Raw genomic sequence first — 19,283 nt, 5'->3', positions numbered from 1 at the left:
AAAGCTGAACTGTGTTAGTACGCCTCTGACAGAATAAGGGAATATGGAAAGTATTATGTATGTGACGTGTATCATGATGTGTGTAATGTACAGTGTCTATTTTGTATACATCAGTACTGGGTGTCAGAGATAATTTCCCCCTTGGGACATTAAAATGAATCCTATCCTATCCCTCCCTGCAGGTGTAATGAGGTGTCTGGTCATGGACAGATAATGGATGTGGAGACAACAACACCGTACTCTGACTTCATCAACTGTGATCGTACAGGCCGCAGGAACGCAGTACCTGACATACAGGGACAGGCGGCAGCAGCCAGCACCAGTGAATTAACCAAAGACATGGAAGGGCTGGACCTGAAGGTGGCGGGTGAGTGTGTGTGTGTGTGTGTGTATAGATAGATATAGCCAGGTGTTTGTGTTCTACATCTTCATTCACTTAGTCAGCATTACCTCCTGCCTTCTCTCCCAAGCCATCTCTAATCTATTGACACTTGTGGGCACTTTCTTTGTTTTTAATGGACCATGTTTCCCGTGTCTTTCAGAAGGAGACTCTGGTGCATCACCAGCCCCTGAGGGTGAAGGGTTGACCAGCCAAGAGGCCCAGGGAGGCGAGGGCCCATCCTAAACCACCTCACAGGAGTGGAGAGCGGGACACGGAGAAGAAGGGACAGAATAAGACAGAGAGAGGATCTCCTGAATGTCCTGCCTGACTAGACCCTACCCCTCTCCTAACTCAACAGTGATGACATCTCTCACTGTGTAGCTTTGATGGAGCTTTGCTGGTCCAGCTGCATGATCCTTCTCCTTTATCAATTGGCATTGTGGGAAATGTAGTTGACAGAACAGTTGTTGACAAGTAGGACTACATCTGTTCTTGGCCGAGAGGTGCTGCTGGGCTACGGTGGTAAAGGAAATGTTCTCACATCACTATGAGAATGTACCAAACTTTGGATCTATGTCTCTCCAGATGTACTGAACACTATCCTTTCTTAGAATGAAATGTTGTTGTTCCAAACCTAACATGGAACTATCATCAAAAACGAGCCACGCAGAATCTATAATCATGTTTGCCATTTATTTTGTGTTTATTATTTTACCTTTTGTTGTATCATATTTATTTCAAATGGTTCTCTGATACCTTTTGTAATAGTCATTTCTTTTCTGTAATAAAATGTTTATGTATCTTCTGTTACGGTATGTGCATACTTCTGCTGTTGGCACAACTGTAATCTTATCTTCAGAATACCATTGCTGCCTGAGGCACTCCCGGAGTCTTTCATTTTCTTCAGTGAAGCTACTTTCAGTGGTCAGAACTTGTACTTTCAGTGGTCAGAACTTGTACTTTCAGTGGTCAGAATTTGTACTTTCAGTGGTCAGAATAATGCTAGTGGGATTTATTTAGTTCAAGTAGATGTTTTCTATAGATTTTTTGAAACACTGACGTTAGCCAGGATGTGACCGTTCAAAGACACCCATCGCTGATGGAAGTTGAATATTTGAGGTTATCATCAATATTTCCTAATGCAGTTTAGTGTACATTGGAGTGGTCACAGGAAGCCAATTTACAGCATATAGGACAGCGCCCTAGCACCTCCATGTTGTATTCTTTTTTGATAAAGGAGAAGAAGTGTTTGAGTGAAGTGGTACTCATGAGCAAGCTCTATGTTCCTGGGTCCAGCCTGTGCTTTTCCAGTAAGATATGCTGCTGCTCTGTAAGAGCTGCCACTCAAGTGGTTTACATTTGAACTAAACTGTCCATAGTGAGGTAAGGTCCATATTGCAGTTGATTCTGATACTCCTTCAATAATGACAATTTTAAGATGCAAAAGCGTTTTTATTGTAGATATTGCTCGTATTTTAACGTCATTGTCCTCAATGGAAGACATGTATTAAATGGAACTGCTTTTCAATTAGTAAAATGCAAAAATGACAAAATGTTTCACTAAATCTACCTCTGAGAAAAACCTCTTCCAGAAGTTACTATAAAAATGGTAAGACCACTTCAGTAGGCTTTACTCTCCACCAAGTGAGAACAGTACAGCAGTAGATAGAGTACGTCACCTAGTGCTCACAACTAGGACTACAATATTACATTTTTGATAATTTTTGGTATAGAGCTGGTTTACCTGAAGCATTCCTAATTTATTTTAAAATGTGGGGTAAGAACTCTATTTCCACCAAAGGAAATGTAAGTTGTTGGCATGACGATTCAAATAGTCTATACGACCTATCTTACATGGCAAAGTGGTTGGTGCCTGGGTTGTTGTTGCAGCTCTGATCAGTACTTAATTTAAAAGCCAGTGTTCTCCACCATTCCATAGGCTTCGTACAACTTGTTAATAAGATCCTTCTTCTCCTTCTCAGGCAAGAAGCTGGAGTTAGCGGAGTTTATGTTCTGAAAAACGAAGTGAATGAGAGACTTATTAAACCATAAGGAGAGAATATACTGTAGTATTTAATGGTATTATCAACAGTCGCAAATCAAATCAAATTTATTTATATAGCCCTTCGTACATCAGCTGATATCTCAAAGTGCTGTACAGAAACCCAGCCTAAAACCCCAAACAGCAAGCAATGCAGGTGTAGAAGCACGGTGGCTAGGAAAAACTCCCTAGAACATAGTATTTCTCCCTTTACATAGTATTTCATAGCCTGGTCCTGGTCCTGGATCTGGATCTGTTTGTGTGGTCTTCCCAACTCCTTTGGTCATTAATTGTCATGTTAACAACCATAGGATTTAGCTATACAGCATAAACAGATCTGGGACCAGGCTAAATATTTAATGGTATTGAGCTGCCAAGCCAAATAGGAAGAGTTGAAATGTGTTTTCTTACCAGTCTCTTGAATTCCTCCTCGGTGAAGCCCATGTAGTTCTGGGCAGTGCTGTAGTCTAAGTGCAGGGTGGAGTTGAAAATCAAAGGGTCGTCTGTGTTCAGGGAGTAGTTGGCCTTATCCTTTCTGAAGCTACACACACACACACACACACACACGGGAAAAGTAAACCCAGACAAAAATGAAACGGTTAAAAAAAGGTATTGTTTCCAAACGCCTGTTACATTCTTTATGGTGTTGGGTTGTTGAAACTTTATCAGAAGTATCATTCATAGAATATGATGAGTAGTGAAAGATGGCTTACGTGATGACAGGATGCTTGGTGAAGTCTGGATCACAGGCTCCAGTCAGTTTGCTGGATATGGGACACACCTGAAAATCACACGGCATTCCTTCCTTACAGAACAGTAGCCTTGTCTGCCAGGATTCTAGGCTGTAGTTGGACACATGGCTAGTGAAGGAGACTAGTTCTTGGTTGCCTCCCAATAAACTCCTTCCTCCTGAAGTGTGCACATGTTCACTACTCCCCACAAGTTTAAAATAATTGTGTTGGCTATGGGGATTTTCCATATACAGTGCATTCGGAAAAGTATTCAGACTACATGACTTTTTCCACATTTTGTTACGTTACAGCCTTATTCTAAAATAGATCAAATGAATTTGTTCCTCAATCTACACACAATACTCTATAATGACAAACTGGAAATACCTTGGAAAGGCACACACCTGTCAGAGCAAAAACCAAGCCATGAGGTGGAAGGAATTGTCCATAGAGCTCCGAGGCAGGATTGTGTCAAGGCACAGATTTGGGGATGGGTACCAAAACAATTCTGCAGCATTGAAGGTCCCCAAGAACACAGTGGCCTCCGTCATTCTTAAATGGAATAAGTTTGGAACCACCAACACTCTTCCTAGAGGTGGCCGCACAGCCAAACTGAGCAGCTGGGAAAGAAGGGCCTTGGTCAGGGAGGTGACCAAAAACACGATGGTCACAGAGTTCCTCTGTTCCTCTGTGGAGATGGAAGAACCTTCGGGAAGGACAACCATCTCTGCAGTACTCCACGAATCAGGCCTTTATGGTAGAGTGGCCAGACGGAAGCCACTCCTCAGGAAAAAGGCACATGACCGCCCACTTGCAGTTTGCCAAAAGGCACCTAAAGGACACTCAGACCATGAGAAACAAAATTCTCTGTTCTGATGAAACCAAGATTGAACTCTTTGGCCTGAATGCCAAGCGTCACATCTGGAGGAAACCTGGCACCATCCCTACGGTGAAGCATGGTGGTGGCAGCATCATGCTGTTGGGATGTTTTTCAGCAGCAGGGACTGGGAGTCTAGTCCGGATCGAGGGAAATATGAACGGAGTAAAGTACAGAGAGATCCTTGATGAAAACCTGCTCAGGACCTCAGACTGGGGCGATGGTTCACCTTCCAACAGGACAATGACCCGAAGCACACAGTTAAGACAACACAGGAGTGGCCTCGGGACAAGTCTCTGAATGTCCTTGAGTTGCCCAGCCAGAGCCCGGACTTGAACCCGATCGAACATCTCTGGAGAGACATGAAAATAGCTGTGCAGCGACGTTCCCCATCCAACCTGATCGCTTGAGAGGATCTGCAGAAAAGAATGGGATTAACTCCCCAAATACAAGTGTGCCACGCTTGTAGCGTCATACCCAAGAAGGTGTAATCGCTGCCAAAAGTGCTTTAACAAAGTACTGAGTAAAGGGGGTCCGAATGCTTTTGTAAATAAGTATTTGTTTTTCAAAATATATATCTACATTTGCAACAATTTCTAAAAACCTATTTAATCTATCTTAGAATAAGGCTGTAACGTTATAAAAAGTGAAAAAAAAGTCAAGCAGTCTGAATACTTTCCGAATGCACTGTACCAGTCATTTTACTTTCAAATCTATGTAGGAAAGTAGACCCTTTGGGAGAAAGGAGCTATTAATTGGGACACAACGCTTGTGTAATGTCTCTTCATGACCACCAGAGGTCATTGCACTAGCCGCCTTCATGGTAGGAAAAGGCTATAAGTCCACAACCTGATGCCCAAACCAATATTTTATTTAATAAAAGTATTAAAATTAGGTTAAGGTTAGGGTCGGTGTTAAGGATTTGGTTAGGGTTAACGTAAAGGTCACTTTTTAGGTTTTTGCTAGTCGGTTTAAGCGTCAGCTGTGTAGCCTCTCCATTCATGGTAGGATCTATTTATCTTGTTTTATGAGGTATGCTCATACATCATGTAATATTGTGTGTGTACGAAGTCTAATGTTACTTTACATTACAGGTGAAATATAAATGTGTACGTTCTTACCTCAAAATGCATATTCTGCTCCAGGAGTTGTTTGTACAGCACTTGGTCCTCCAGTATGTTGTAGCCATGTCCTATTCTCTCTGCTTTCAGGACCTCCACAGCCTGAAGAAGTCATGAGATATGTGTCATCAATCAGTTTTGTCAAAATCCTCTCATGAACAGAACTACTGGCTATTCCTGGCAACATGCTGTCTTTGGTTGCATAGTTGCCTGACATTTTAGAAATATGGCTTTCATAGAAAGTAATTCACATAGGCTAGTGAAGAATTCCAGGGTGACGTGATATTGGCTAGTGATGAACAGACTAGTGCGCTCTGTATACTCAGTAGTTTTACTTGATTCTATCTGACAAACAAACCGTATTTACGTTCTTATAAAAGAGGACATATGTTTTCACAATGCAGTGTCACTTATAACATGATAACAGTTCAGTGAGAGACGTTATGACGTACAGTACCAGGCAACATTTTGGACACACCTACTCATTCAAGTGTTTCTTTATTTGTGCTATTTTCACCATTTGTAGAATAATAGTGAAGACATCAATACTATGGAATCATGTGGTAACTGAAAGTGTACAACAAAAAATGTTTTAGATTCTTCAAAGTAGCCACCCTTTGCCTTGATGACAGCTTTGCATACTCTTGGCATTCGCTCAACCAGCTTCACCTGGAATGCTTTCCCAACAGTCTTGAAGGAGTTCCCACATATGCTGAGCACTTGTTGGCTGCTTTTCCTTCACTCTGCGGTCCAACTCATCCCAAACCATCTCAATTGGGTTGAGGTTGGGTTATTGTGGAGGCCTGGTCATCTGATGCAGCACTTATCACTCTCTCTTTCTTGGTCAGATAGCCCTTATATTGGAAGTGTGTTTTTGGTCTTTGTCCTGATGAACAACAAAGGATAGTCCCACGCAGCGCACCCCAGATGGGATGGCTTATTGCTTGTTAGCATGCTGGTTAAGGGTACCTTGAATTTGAAGTAAACCAGTGTCACTAGCAAAGCACCATCACACTTCCTCTTCCATGCTTCATGGTGGGAACAACACATGCAGAGATTATCTGTTCACCTACTCTGCGTCTTACAAAGATACGGCGGTTGGAACCAAAAATCTCACATTTGGACTCATCAGACCAAAAGACAGTTCTCCACCGTTCTAATGTCCATTGCTTGTATTGCTTGGCCCAAGTCTCTTCTTATTGGTGTCCTTTAGTAGTGGTTTCTTTGCAGCAATTCGACCATGAAGTCACGCAGTCTCTTCTGAACAGTAGATGTCTGTTACTTGAACTCTGTGAAGCATTTATTTGGGCTGCAATCTGAGGTGCAGTCAATTGGCGATTTCTGAGGCTGGTAACTCTAATGAACTTATGCTCTGCAGAAGAATAACTCTGGGTTTCCCTTTCCCGTAGCGGTCATCATGAGTGCCATTTTCATCATAGTGCCCCTACCTTGTCACAACACAAATGATTGGCTCAAACGCATTAAGGAAAGAAATCCCACAAATGAACTTTTAACAAGGCACACGTGTTCATTTAAATGCATTCCAGGTGACTATCTCATGAAGCTGGTTGAGAGAATGCCAAGCATGTGCAAAGCTGTCATCAAGTTAAAGGGTGGCTACTTTGAAGAATCTCAAATATAAAATATATTTTGATTTGTTTTAACGTTTGTTTACATGAGTCTGTTATTTCATAGCTTTGATGTCTTCACTGTAGAATAATAATGTAGAAAATAGTACAAATAAAGAAACTCTTGAATGAGTAGATGTGTCCAAACTTTTGACTGGTACTGTAGGTGTTGCTGTTGTGTGTTGAGAAGTAGAGAAAGTCTTCGGTCAAGTTGAACTGCCAAATAAATATTTAATGGTCCCCAAAGGCTGTACAGGAAAGGGAAGCTCACCTCTTTCACCACAGAGGCAGGGCCTACCTCTCCAGCATGGACTGTTCTGTGGACCCCACATCTCTCAGCTTCCTGTCAACAAGGTCATTCACATCAACACCAAGTTAACATGAGAAACATCTGGCTTTGACAGTTAGTCCCAACTGAAATACCTTCCATTGTCTTGAAACTGTCATTATACATGGATGAACATAGTCATAACATGATTCCAAGAGCCCATGCTTCGGTAAAGAGAATGCATTATTTTTTGCCAAAGGCTAGATTGGTAAGATTTGAATCTCACCAACATTTGAGAAATGTCAGATCTGCTTTTGACAAAACCCATCTTAGAATTTAAGACCTCTGAATTTAGAGCTTGTACAGTTATAACTGTCTGTATTAGTATCAGCGTGGCACTCTACTAAGAGCATGTTAATTCTCCGACTCCTAGTGTTTGGAAATGGACTTCTTCACACTAATGATTTAAACAGATGTTAACATGTCCACATTTATCACTTCAGCCGCTGGATGACCTTACCACAGTGTTCCCAGATGTTATCCTGGGGGGAATGATTGAATGGCTGTGTGTTTAATTCAGGAACCTCCTGAGATAGAACGAACTATGCAGTTGAAACACATAAGTGGCATACTTTGGACAAATTGCCTAAATTTGGTCATCATGAACATGGTGAATAGTTTCACTGATTCAGTTATTGCTCTTGAGAGAGTTTTCTGTTGCAATAAATTGCAGACCTCCAACTGTCTGTCTAAAGCGACCTTCAGGTCTCCATTTATGGGTATATGTATAGAGAGTTGATGAGTTATAATGATAAGGTGTAAATTATTGGCTAGTTATAAAACAAATCAACCAATTGTAGGCCTTTTAAGGTCTGAAGTTCTGCAATAGCCCCAATAAAGATGGTTGTACTTTAACTCTACTATCTGACAACGGGTAGCCAACAGTGTCAAATGGGATTTTTTTTTCTTTCATAGTGTCACAAATTTTAAATTCTTGTGCAAGTTGGAGGGTGATCTGGCACCTTTTTAAGCAATAAAAATGAGCATGGTATGCTGCATGACAGCGTTCAGTAGGAAAATGGTTAGCGTCATATCCTGCTGAGGCTAGCTATTGTCTTGTATCGTGGCCATGAACCATGCATGCATGGAACAGTTACCTACAGCACATACAGAATGAATTGGACACGAGGGTTCAAAGTTGGGCAGTGGTAAGTTACCTCATAGGCCATCCTGTGTCCTGGGTAGGCCTCACAGTTGAGTGACTCGTCTCCTGCCAGATCAATAGCCACCACTCCATCCTTCTTGTACTTCTTACACAACTCCACCACGTCCTTGGACCAGCCTGCGCAACGCAACAACCCAGTGAGGTCAAAGACCCAGAGACAGGTCGTTTTAAAATGCAGGATGTTTGATTTGTGTGGATGTTTGTGAAATGTTTTCATGCTAGATCTATGACCTAAAGGTTATCTGAATATCTGCTGCTACAAATGAGAGACATTGTGAATCATGTCAAGCATCTCTGTGGAAGCTAGTGTAAAGCAATGGTTGTAAAGGTCAAATTGTTCAGTTCCAAACTTATTGTTAACAAAAGCAGAACAAAATACAAAAAACTAAATACTGACAACAGAAAACTGTTCACTGGAATGTTTGCCTAAAATAGTCACTTGTATTTTGTTGCATGTAATAACAAAAACAGATACTATGCTCTGTGAATTCAGAAAGTTACATATAACCAAATTCCTTTACTGCTGGGACTATTCTGGACTGTATAACATAGGAGATTTGGCTTGCAATTTTTAATTCAGTGATACATTACACAAATGAGCCCCTTTTTACTGTCTGCATTAGGGTCAGCAAATGGTGACATTAGCTAAGGAGAAAACTCAATAAGCACAGCATCACACCTCCTCACATATAGATCAACATCATTGAGTGGGGTTGAAATGAAACAAGACATAGTCAGACGATGCCCAAAACAGGAGCGAGTATTTTTGACTGGGAGATGTTTGGCCTGCAACTTAGTGTGATGAGGATCACAGACAGAGGACTGCGGACAGGAAAACAGACAGAGGCAGACAATAAGGAGGGGCTGTGTTGGGCCAGACAGACCGGACAGGACCGTGAGGGCATTACTTGGCATGTGGCGCATGCAGCACAGAATGGACCTGGCTATGATGTTGAATGCCTTCTCTCCCTCAGCCAGACCCTGGTTCACCAAGCAAACAACCTCATCTGGGCTCAAGTCACCTCTGGGGGAAGAGAGAGTGAAATCAACACACAGAGAACTCTTCAATGCATTGCAATGTCACATTTTTTATCTCTAAGAACAGATACCTACATGAACAATACAAGACTGCAATCGGAGAGCACAAGTAACTCAAATAACTGTATTGTGCATGTCCATATGGTAATTAGACATCAATCACACATACAGTATGTTTCAAAGGCACGCTTTTCTGTCATCTACTTTACCGGATCAGAAACATATAGTATCATCCACGTACTCTTTTTGGTTCCATGGAATGGGTTCTACGTCAGTGTTAGCCAGAAAGTGTGGGCTGTATCTGACTTCAACGTAGATCACCCCCTCTTTGGCTTTGTCCTCCACAAACTCATAGGCGATCCTCTTGATCGCCTCTCTGTCACCACTGGAAAGTTCACAGAAAATCAGAGGAAGCCCAAGAGAAACAACATAAATATTTACTCAACTATGGCAGATAATGAATAGTATTAGTCACCAGCAAAGGCCCTACATTTGCTTTAGATTTCATCACATCATGTTCATCCAGTTACAAATGAAGATGTTGGAAGAAGCTATATTTCAATTTTCCTGTAAAATAAAGGAAACGTTCTAGGAACAGCCCATTGTTCTTTGTGTCTCTTCCCTCTTGGCCTGCAGGGTTAGTACTGGGTATTACAGGTTTAGTAACAGGGTATTACAGGGTTAGTACTGGGTATTACAGGGTTAGTAACAGGGTATTACAGGTTTAGTAACAGGGTATTACAGGGTTAGTACTGGGTATTACAGGTTTAGTAACAGGGTATTACAGGGTTAGTACTGGGTATTACAGGTTTAGTAACAGGGTATTACAGGGTTAGTACTGGGTATTACAGGTTTAGTAACAGGGTATTACAGGTTTAGTAACAGGGTATTACAGGTTTAGTAACAGGGTATTACAGGTTTAGTAACAGGGTATTACAGGGTTAGTACTGGGTATTACAGGTTTAGTAACAGGGTATTACAGGTTTAGTAACAGGGTATTACAGGGTTAGTACTGGGTATTACAGGGTTAGTACTGGGTATTACAGGGTTAGTACTGGGTATTACAGGTTTAGTAACAGGGTATTACAGGGTTAGTACTGGGTATTACAGGGTTAGTACTGGGTATTACAGGGTATTACAGGTTTAGTAACAGGGTATTACAGGATTAGTAACAGGGTATTACAAGTTTAGTACTGGGTATTACAGGTTTAGTAACAGGGTATTACAGGTTTAGTAACAGGGTATTACAGGTTTAGTAACAGGGTATTACAGGTTTAGTAACAGGGTATTACAGGTTTAGTAACAGGGTATTACAGGGTTAGTACTAGGGTATTACAGGTTTAGTAACAGGGTATTACAGGTTTAGTAACAGGGTATTACAGGTTTAGTAACAGGGTATTGCAGGGTTAGTAACAGGGTATTACAGAGTATTACATGGTAGAAGTGTTTCTCTAAATGACAGGAGGGTAATCTGATGGTAAATCCTCAGCACGCCACGCCAGGAGGACTATTACTGTCAGAGAGAGCCAAGTGGCTGAACCAATGCTCCCTGTGACCCCTGACCTGAACTTGACTGGCACTGCTACTGCTAATATGACTAACTGTCAGCAGGAGAATATGACTATCATTATCCCTGTATGATAATGAAGGTAAAGGACATAAGATCAGCCTGTGTACAGTATTTGAGGGATGACATAGGGCAGGGACCACCAATTAGATTAAGCCGCGGGCCAATTCTTTTTTGAGTGGATGGTCCTGGGGCCGGAACATAATTCTAAATGATTTGTAGACCTACACTGCAAATTGACTGCAAGAAGCCCAAACATATATAGTGTTTGACATATTTCCTAAATTAAAATAACTTTGAGCTGATTTCCTGGGGATTTTACAGCCATTTATGTCCAACAACAAAAATCATTATATATATATATATATATATATATATATATATATATGTGTTTTACTAATTTGGCTTGAGTTCCACCTATTTGGAACCCTGACATAGGGAATGATAGAATATTATATTCATTTGTAATTTTAATTTGATTTTGAGTGCATATCATTCTGTTTTATAGTAGACATTTCTGTAAAAGTCCCCGTGGAGCAATGGGTATTCTGGTTGGAGGGGTGGGAAATGTCTGCAAACTCAGTGGGACAGATATATCCAGCATCAATTCCCTTTGTTGCTTTTTGACTTAACAAAGTTTCTGTTTCACATCACGATTGGAAAACAGACCAGCATTTACACTAGACGTGAATGCCTGTTTCTAACATGCCTGGTCTGAATGCTTGTTGTCTCTCCCTCCGACCCCGTGACCCCCCTCTGTGCCGGTCTATCCGCCAACACACACAATTCTGCATGAGCCAAACACAGCTAGCAAGTTCCCCATGTTGTTGTCGTGTAGGGGGGAAGCACCAGATGCAACAACACAGCTTTTCAAGGGAAGGCCTTGCTAAATAAATGCTTCATTCAGCATAACTGACAGCTAGCAGCTTCCCTGGCTGCTATTACAAACCATCATTGGGTCTTTTCATACTTGTTGTGGGCAGTGGTGTAAAGTACTTAATTAAAAATACTTTAAAGTATTGTAGTAAGTCGTTTTTGGGGTATCTGTACATTACTTACTATTTATACTTTTGCTCCCCTACATTCCTAATGAAAATAATGTGCTTTTTACTTCATTCATTTTCCCTGACACCCATAAATACTTGTTACATTTCGAATGCTTAGCAGGATAGGAAAATGGTCCAATTCACGTACTTATTAGGAGAACATCTCTGCTCATCCCTACTGCTTCTGATCTGGCGGACTCACTCAAGCGTGCCTCTGGCTATCCGTGAATTAAAATAAGAAAATTGTGCAGTCTGGTTTGCTTAATATAAGGAATGTGAAATTATTTATACTTTTTGCTTTTTATTCTTAAGTATATTTTGGCGATTACATTTACTTTTGATACTTATGTATATTTAAAACCACATACTTTTAGACTTTTAGTCAAGTAGTATTTTACTTGGTGATTTTCACTTTTACTTGAGTCATTTTCTATGAAAGGAATCTTTACTTTTACTCAAGTATGACAATTGGGTACTTTTTCCACCACTGGTTGTGGGAAGTTACTGGTTAGTCTGGTATGGAACTGAACCATCACAGAAAATGTTGTCTTTTAATACATTGTTTAGTTTCAGCAGTGGGTGAGATTTGAGTTTAGATTTTACTATGATCGTTGCTTTTTTTCAAAAGTACCATCTTGGGGTAAAAATGTGAAATATGTTGATAGCTTTAGGGTTAAATATAAGCTAGTATTGTAATGGGAACGATATCTATAACGACCAATTAGACACTGTAAATTCAGTTGGTTGCCACAGACATACCTGCCTGCATCATGACCTGCTCCTGCATTACATCCACTCAGTAACCAGGAAGAAGACCAATCAAGACTGGTCTTAAGTGTTCTTTAAAAGCTTGTTGATTGCATTGTTGGCAACAACACCAATTAATCGCGGTCATATAGAGTACATAGACTCTCAACTTCCAACACCATGTAACTGTTGGTAACAGAAATGTTTGTGTTTGCCACTTTTAACCGCACACTTGTTGTTTGTGTACATGGATTTCAGAATGTCATATGTTTTTCCCCCAACACCACTTTACATCAATTTATATTGCAGATCCTCATGCCAAATTGAGTCAAAAGATTTTTTAAATCAACAAAGCATGAGAAGACTTTGCATTTGTTTTGGTTTGTTTGTCAATTAGGGTGAATACGTGGTCTGTCGTACGGTAATTTGGTAAAAAGCCATTATGACATTTGCTCAGTACACTGTTTTCACTGAGGAAATGTATGAGTCTGCTGTTAATGATGAGGCAGAGGATGTTCCCAAGGTTGCTGTTGACGCATATCCCACGGTAGTTATTGGGGTTAAATTTGTCTCCACTTCTGTTGATTGGGGAAGATGCTAGAGCTAAAGATGATGTTAAAGAGTTTAAGTATAGCCAATTGGAATTTGTGGTCTGTATATTTTATAATTTAATCGAGGATACCACCATCACCACAGGCCTTTTCGGGTTGGAGGGTTTGTATTTTGTCCTGTAGTTCATTCAATGTAACTGGAGAATCCAGTGGGTTATGGTAGTCTTTAAAACATCTTAGGGCTGAGATCCCGCTAACGGAATCGATATGACAACAGCCAGTGAAAGTGCAGGGCGCCAAATTCAAAACAGAAATCCCATAATTAAAATTCCTGAAACATAGAAGTATTTCACACCATTTTTAAGATACACTTCTTGTTAATCCCACCACAGTGTCCGATTTCAAATAGGCTTTATTTCGAAAGCACCACAAACGATTATGTTAGGTCAGAGCCAAGTCACAGAAAAACTGTTATGGGATTTTTATCAATAATGACTAAATGAGGTATACTGCACTATAACTGGCAAGAATTCTACCCTGTCTTTCTTGTAGTATTAAATAATGTTTGTCCATTAGGAAGGAGTTATATGGCATGGACCTAGGAAGAAAGGAATGTATGTGGAGATAAGAGAGGACAGGGAGGGCTCCTCCAGAGTTATGGTGTCTGGGGGAGCCTGGGACGGTTAGTTGAGGGGTTATAAACTGTGGTTTTGCCTGCCATATGAGTTCTGTTATACTCACAGACATCATTCAAACAGTTTTGGAAACTTCAGAGTGTTTTCTATCCACATATACTAATAATATGCATATATTAGCAACTGGAACTGGGTTGCAGGCAGTTTACTCTGGGCACCTTATTCATCCAAGCTACTCAATACTGCCGCCAGCCATGAGAAGTTCATTCTAAGATTTGTATTTGGTCATGTATATGTTTTTGCTGTTTGTTCTTTGTTATAAGGTTATAGGGCCAAAAAGATTGGAGAAGTGGTTTACCCATACATCTCCGTTTTGGATAGATAACTCTTTGTGTTTGTGTCTCTCTCTACCCTGTGTGTGTTTCTCCCTCTCTCTTGAGACCCTCCAATCCTGTAACACTACCAGTATGAAGGAAACTGACCGTGACCCTCATTTATTAAGATATTTGTCAAACTCTCACTCTTGAGTTTGACATCCCTAGCTTGTTCCCAGATCTGTTTTTGCTGTCTTACCAATTCCTATGGTCATTGTTATACTATTGGCACAAATAGATCTAGGTCCATGAAAACCCCTCTCTGTGATAATGATAAGAAAACCCCTTCCAGCATCGGGAAATACCCTTCCTGCACCGCTACCTGATTTGGGCTAGGTGATCTGGACATTTCTGACAAGTTATAAATATCTCTCTAAGGTATGCAATGACTAACATGACAAGAGGAACTGGTGATGCACTACCCAATTTCAAAATTGCACCTTGTAAATTCTACTATTACAACTTTCAACAGTAAGTTGAAAGCCGGACAGAGTTCCTTAAAAAAAGGTGGTTCACAGTTTGGGAATGTAAATGAAACCAAAAGCTCAGGTGGTTAGTACAGTAGTCAGCATCTAATTATCTCATATCTATCTTTATGTTCAGGGTACTTACGCAATGACGTGCATGTACTCTGCGAACTTGCCGAGGAACTCTGTGAGCGTGGCAGGCTGGTGCACCACACAAATGTGTGTCATCTCCTTCACTGTGCCTGCAGGCAGGGTAATCCCACGTCGCCTGAGACAGACAGAGGACTTTAAAAGTACAATCAGCAATATTTAGCTACAGCTGTTCAATGTTCATTTCTCTAGGCTGAAAATGAAAGGAGACCAGGCATTTGCCATTAGGGCCCCTAAACTTTGAAATGGTCTGCCAGATTTAGTGCCTCTTTTGAAATCTCTGTTGAAGACAACCTTTTATGAAGATGCTTTTAATATATGATTCAATGTATTATTTTAATTAAATGTATATTTTTACTATATTTTTAAATTTTTTACTATGTTTGTTTCTTAGTACTTTTAATTGATTATTTTATGTGAATCACTTTGTTATTTGTATTGAAAAGCACTATACAAATACAATTATTATTATTTAAATTAATTATATTAAGGACATTAAAGATATTTGCTAGTTCAAAAAGAGCACCATAACTAGACCTACATGTTCCAAACACAAAGACTGAAAGAACATCGTATGTCAATTGAACCTAACAGCCTTTTTGTGAAGGGTAATAGGCAATTAATGATTCAAGAGAACTAGCAAAACCAATTTTAACACATTATTTAACTAAAAGAAAAATGCTAAGAACTCAACAGGTTTATGAACTTACCTGGCAACGTCTAGGATCGTCTCCACTCGGATAGCGCCATCAAGATGCACATGCAGCTCAATCTGAAGATAAAAATATGACAAAAATAAAATACAGTGTAGACGTTATTAATGTTGTAAATGACTATTGTAGCTGGAAACAGCTGATGTTTTATGGAATATCTACATAGGCGTACAGAGGCCCATTATCAGCAACCATCACTACTGTGTTCCAATGGCACGTTGTGTTAGCTAATCCAAGTTTACCATTTTAAAAAGGCTAATTGATCAATGGAAAACCCTTTTGCAATTATGTTAAGCACAGCTGAAAACTATTGTTCTGATTAAAGAAGCAATAATTCTGGACTTCTTTAGACTAGTTGAGTATCTGGAGCATCAGCATTTGTGGGTTCGATTACAGGCTCAAAATGGCCAGAAACAAATAACTTTCTTCTGAAACGCGTCAGTCTATTCTTGTTCTGAGAAATGAAGGCTATTCCATGCAAGAAATTTCCAAGAAACTGAAGATCTCGTACATTGCTGTGTACAACTCCTTTCACAGAACAGAGTAAACTGGCTCTAACCAGAATAGAAAGAGTGGGAGACCCCGGTGCACAATTGAGCAAGAGGAGCAAGAGGACAAGTACCTGCCTCTTTGCTTGACATCATGGGAAAATCAAAAGAAATCAACCAAGACCTCAGAAAACAATTATAGATCTCCACAAGTCTAGTTCATCCTTGTGAGCAATTTCCAAACACCTGGAGGTACCACGTTCATCTATATAAATAATAGTACGCAAGTATAAACACGGGACCACACAGCCATCATACCGCACAGGAAGGAGACTCATTCTGTCTCCTAGAGATGAATGTACTTCGGTGCGAAAAGTGCAAAACAATCCCAGAACAACAGCAAAGGACCCTGTGAAGATGCTGGAGGAAACAGGTACTAAAGTATATTTTTTCACAGTAAAACGAGTCCTCTATCGACAAGTCATTTTCTGGCATTGTAGTAACAACTCATTTCCTCATGGGCTATTCTTCTGTGGTTTCCTACTTTACTAACCGTGACCAATACAAAGCATATAACCTGTTTTATCTATCAACAGGTATAAATGTAATGGAAGAAACTGTTATTAATCATCTGTGTTCTTGTTGTTATAAATGTGTGTCTATAACAGCACGGCAACCTTATTTTGTTTGTGTCACAGCCATCATTACACAACTTTATGTAACAGCCATGAGGCCAACAGCACGTTTTCACAAAATGCATGCATCATTTTATAGACAATTAATACTCAAACAATGTGACATGTTGTGTAATGTATAGTCATTACATAACTTCATATAGTTCTGTTTCTGTTGCATGGATAGTTGAGGTCAGGCTCATCACGCCCCATACATTCAGTTATTGGTAGATAATCAAGATGTTATCAATGACAAAGTCACTCTTCAAGGTTGTCCATCCCTGTTTACTGTATTACTGCACACACACATTACGCTTCTTGTTATCAGCTATCAGCTCCTCGCCCTGTGCATGTTCTGCTGACGCAGGACCATAACTCCAAAGGGCACTATTGTTTGTGTGCTGGTGCTAATGGGTGGTATATGTTCAAGAATACTTAGGATCAGTATTTACTGAAGTGTCTTTCTTACCCCTGGGCCAGTATCTTGTGTATAGGACTAGGAGTGCTGATCTAGGATCAGGTCCATCCTGTCCATGTTATACATAATGATCCAAAAAGGTCTTTATTACCCCTCACCTCCTGAACTAATGTCCGAGCAGCGCACACACACACACACACACACACACACACACACACACACACACACACACACACACACACACACACACACACACACACACACACATATATATCGTACATATGTGGTAGTAGAGTAGTGGCCTGAGGAAACCCACTTGATAAGTTGTGAAATGTAATGTAATGTTTTTAATTGTTTAACTGGCCTTAATTTTGCTGTACCCCAGGAAGAGTAGCTGTTGCCTTGGCAGGAACTAATGGGGATCCATAATACATACAAATCAATCGAGCACTCACTAGGCATTCTCCACCTACTGCGGATGTGCCCTTGATCAAGGCAACTTAACCCCTAACCTGCTCCAGGGTCACTGCTCTGTGGCTGACCCTGTGCTGCTCCCAGCCTGTTGTGTGTTGTTGTCTGTACGTTGTGTGTTGTCTGTATGTTGTCTGTACGTTGTGTGTTGGGGCTGGGGACTCTGACAGCAAAAACAACCACATTACCATTGTCTCTGAATAATGGAACAATAAAATATTGTATTGTTTTTGTGTTGCCCCTCTATAGGAGACACAGTGGTGCAGTACAAGCTACAGTGTGTGAATTGAATTACACTGTCCGGGTATCAGGAAGAGCAGCTTGCTTAACCTTAATCTCTCGTGGGCAGATTCTAAATGAGACATTACTTTTGGGTAACCAAGATTAATTTACCCTCTACATCAGTTTAAAAAGGGAACACTGAAACAAGTAGAGTAGCCTACTGCTTATAATCAACAGCCAAACTATCTTATTACTGGTGTTTTTGGTGCATTTGTCCACCATTAATATTTAAACAATGGTATATATGTGTTATATAGGCCTACAGTGTCACCCCTTGTCTTTTGATACTCTAAACACAGCCAGTAGTCTTCATGGGCTTGACACATCAAGATATCTGGCTCCACCAGTAAATGCACCTGCCAATCCCACCACCCTGAGCCACCTCTGGCCTTTCGGGGACGCTAGGCGAGATTTGTTCGGGAGACTGTGTTGCCGTTTTAAAGCAATCTGCAATTATTAATATTTTTGCCATGGGGCAGAGAACATTTAGCATTTTTGAAGCAAATTTCCTGCCGTTCTACACATTGTGTCATGTTCACATGATATATGTGTGAGTGACTAAGTAAATCAACATGCCCTGCGTGCCTGGTTGGTAATTTGGTGATGATTAGGCCTCATACAAGGGTTAGATAGTTGGCTAGACTACCTCACCTAGCAATCTAAAAGCTTTGAGTGACTGACATAAGTGGAAATATACTGATGCTCTAACGTGGTGCCCTACGCCTAGCGCGCTTAGTCTGCCTATAGAAAGAGGCGGCACCACCAATGCTCATCCATAATTACAGTGAAATGTTATCTAATGCTCAACGTATTACATGCTATGTAAAACCGAAGTGAGTGGGAAAATACCACACAACACTTTAGAAAATGTATCAATGGAAAATGCATCTAGTTAGGATCTTCTTAAAACGTTTAGCTAGGTATTGATGCAAATGAATAGGCTACAGGAACGGCCCACAGATGGCACAACAGTTCATCAATAGTAGCCTACGCTCCCTTTCTACTTTTCGTTTCTTCTAACCACGTGCTTCCTTGATTTTAGAATTTGAAACAAATGAAAGAGCCACGTCAAACCCTATCATTACCGAACGAAGTACAGCCTACACCGTGACAAGTTTGAGAAGGAATAATAGGGTAATGAATAAATGGTTACAAAGTGGTTGAGAAGGAGAGTAAACAGGATAATTAATCATTTAATGCAACTGTCATTATGCCTGATACATTAGTCGTCAAATACAACTTACCTTTGGTTTGTTAAATACTATTTGTTCAGTGAAGTGTTCTGCCATTGTGAAGGCTCTCCTATGTCTGCCGGTGAATGTGAAAGTGCTGATAGCACAGAATGAAAGGCGCAACTTCAGAGCTTGTCACGCCCAGGACTCGAATAGC

General features: G+C 40.5%; 2 protein-coding genes across 4 annotated transcripts in view; one reads left to right on the top strand and one right to left on the bottom strand.

The window, feature by feature from the left end:
* The window catches only part of LOC109908270 (cAMP-dependent protein kinase inhibitor gamma-like), a 26,349-nt gene extending 25,086 nt beyond the window's left edge, over positions 1–1,263 (top strand). For all 3 annotated transcript variants that reach the window (XM_020506872.2, XM_031794553.1, XM_031794554.1), the window contains 2 exons: positions 183–367; positions 543–1,263. In XM_020506872.2, coding sequence (XP_020362461.1) covers positions 214–367; positions 543–625 — 237 coding nt within the window. In that variant the 5' untranslated portion in view covers positions 183–213 and the 3' untranslated portion in view covers positions 626–1,263. The remainder of the gene's footprint in view (positions 1–182; positions 368–542) is intronic.
* ada (adenosine deaminase) lies at positions 1,062–19,283 on the bottom strand. Its single transcript, XM_020506869.2, has 11 exons — positions 19,139–19,283; positions 15,559–15,620; positions 14,844–14,966; positions 9,553–9,696; positions 9,182–9,297; positions 8,266–8,390; positions 7,052–7,123; positions 5,153–5,254; positions 3,137–3,204; positions 2,835–2,964; positions 1,062–2,395 (listed from the first exon to the last, which is right to left on the bottom strand). Exons 1-11 carry the CDS (start codon positions 19,181–19,183, stop codon positions 2,291–2,293), a joined length of 1,092 nt encoding a protein of 363 aa, XP_020362458.1. The 5' UTR covers positions 19,184–19,283; the 3' UTR covers positions 1,062–2,290.

This window comes from Oncorhynchus kisutch, linkage group LG17 (genome assembly GCF_002021735.2).
Source record: "Oncorhynchus kisutch isolate 150728-3 linkage group LG17, Okis_V2, whole genome shotgun sequence".
Lineage (NCBI taxonomy): Eukaryota > Metazoa > Chordata > Actinopteri > Salmoniformes > Salmonidae > Oncorhynchus > Oncorhynchus kisutch.
This window is presented reverse-complemented; position numbering and strand designations above follow the sequence as displayed.

Coding starts and splice junctions, on each gene's coding strand:
- ada (XM_020506869.2), bottom strand. CDS start 19,183: ATGGCAGAACACTTCACTGAACAAATAGTATTTAACAAACCAAAG. Junction 9,298..9,552: donor ATTCCATGGAACCAAAAAGA/GTACGTGGATGA, acceptor CTCTTCCCCCAG/AGGTGACTTGAGCCCAGATG. Junction 7,124..8,265: donor GACACAGGATGGCCTATGAG/GTAACTTACCAC, acceptor CCTTGTTGACAG/GAAGCTGAGAGATGTGGGGT.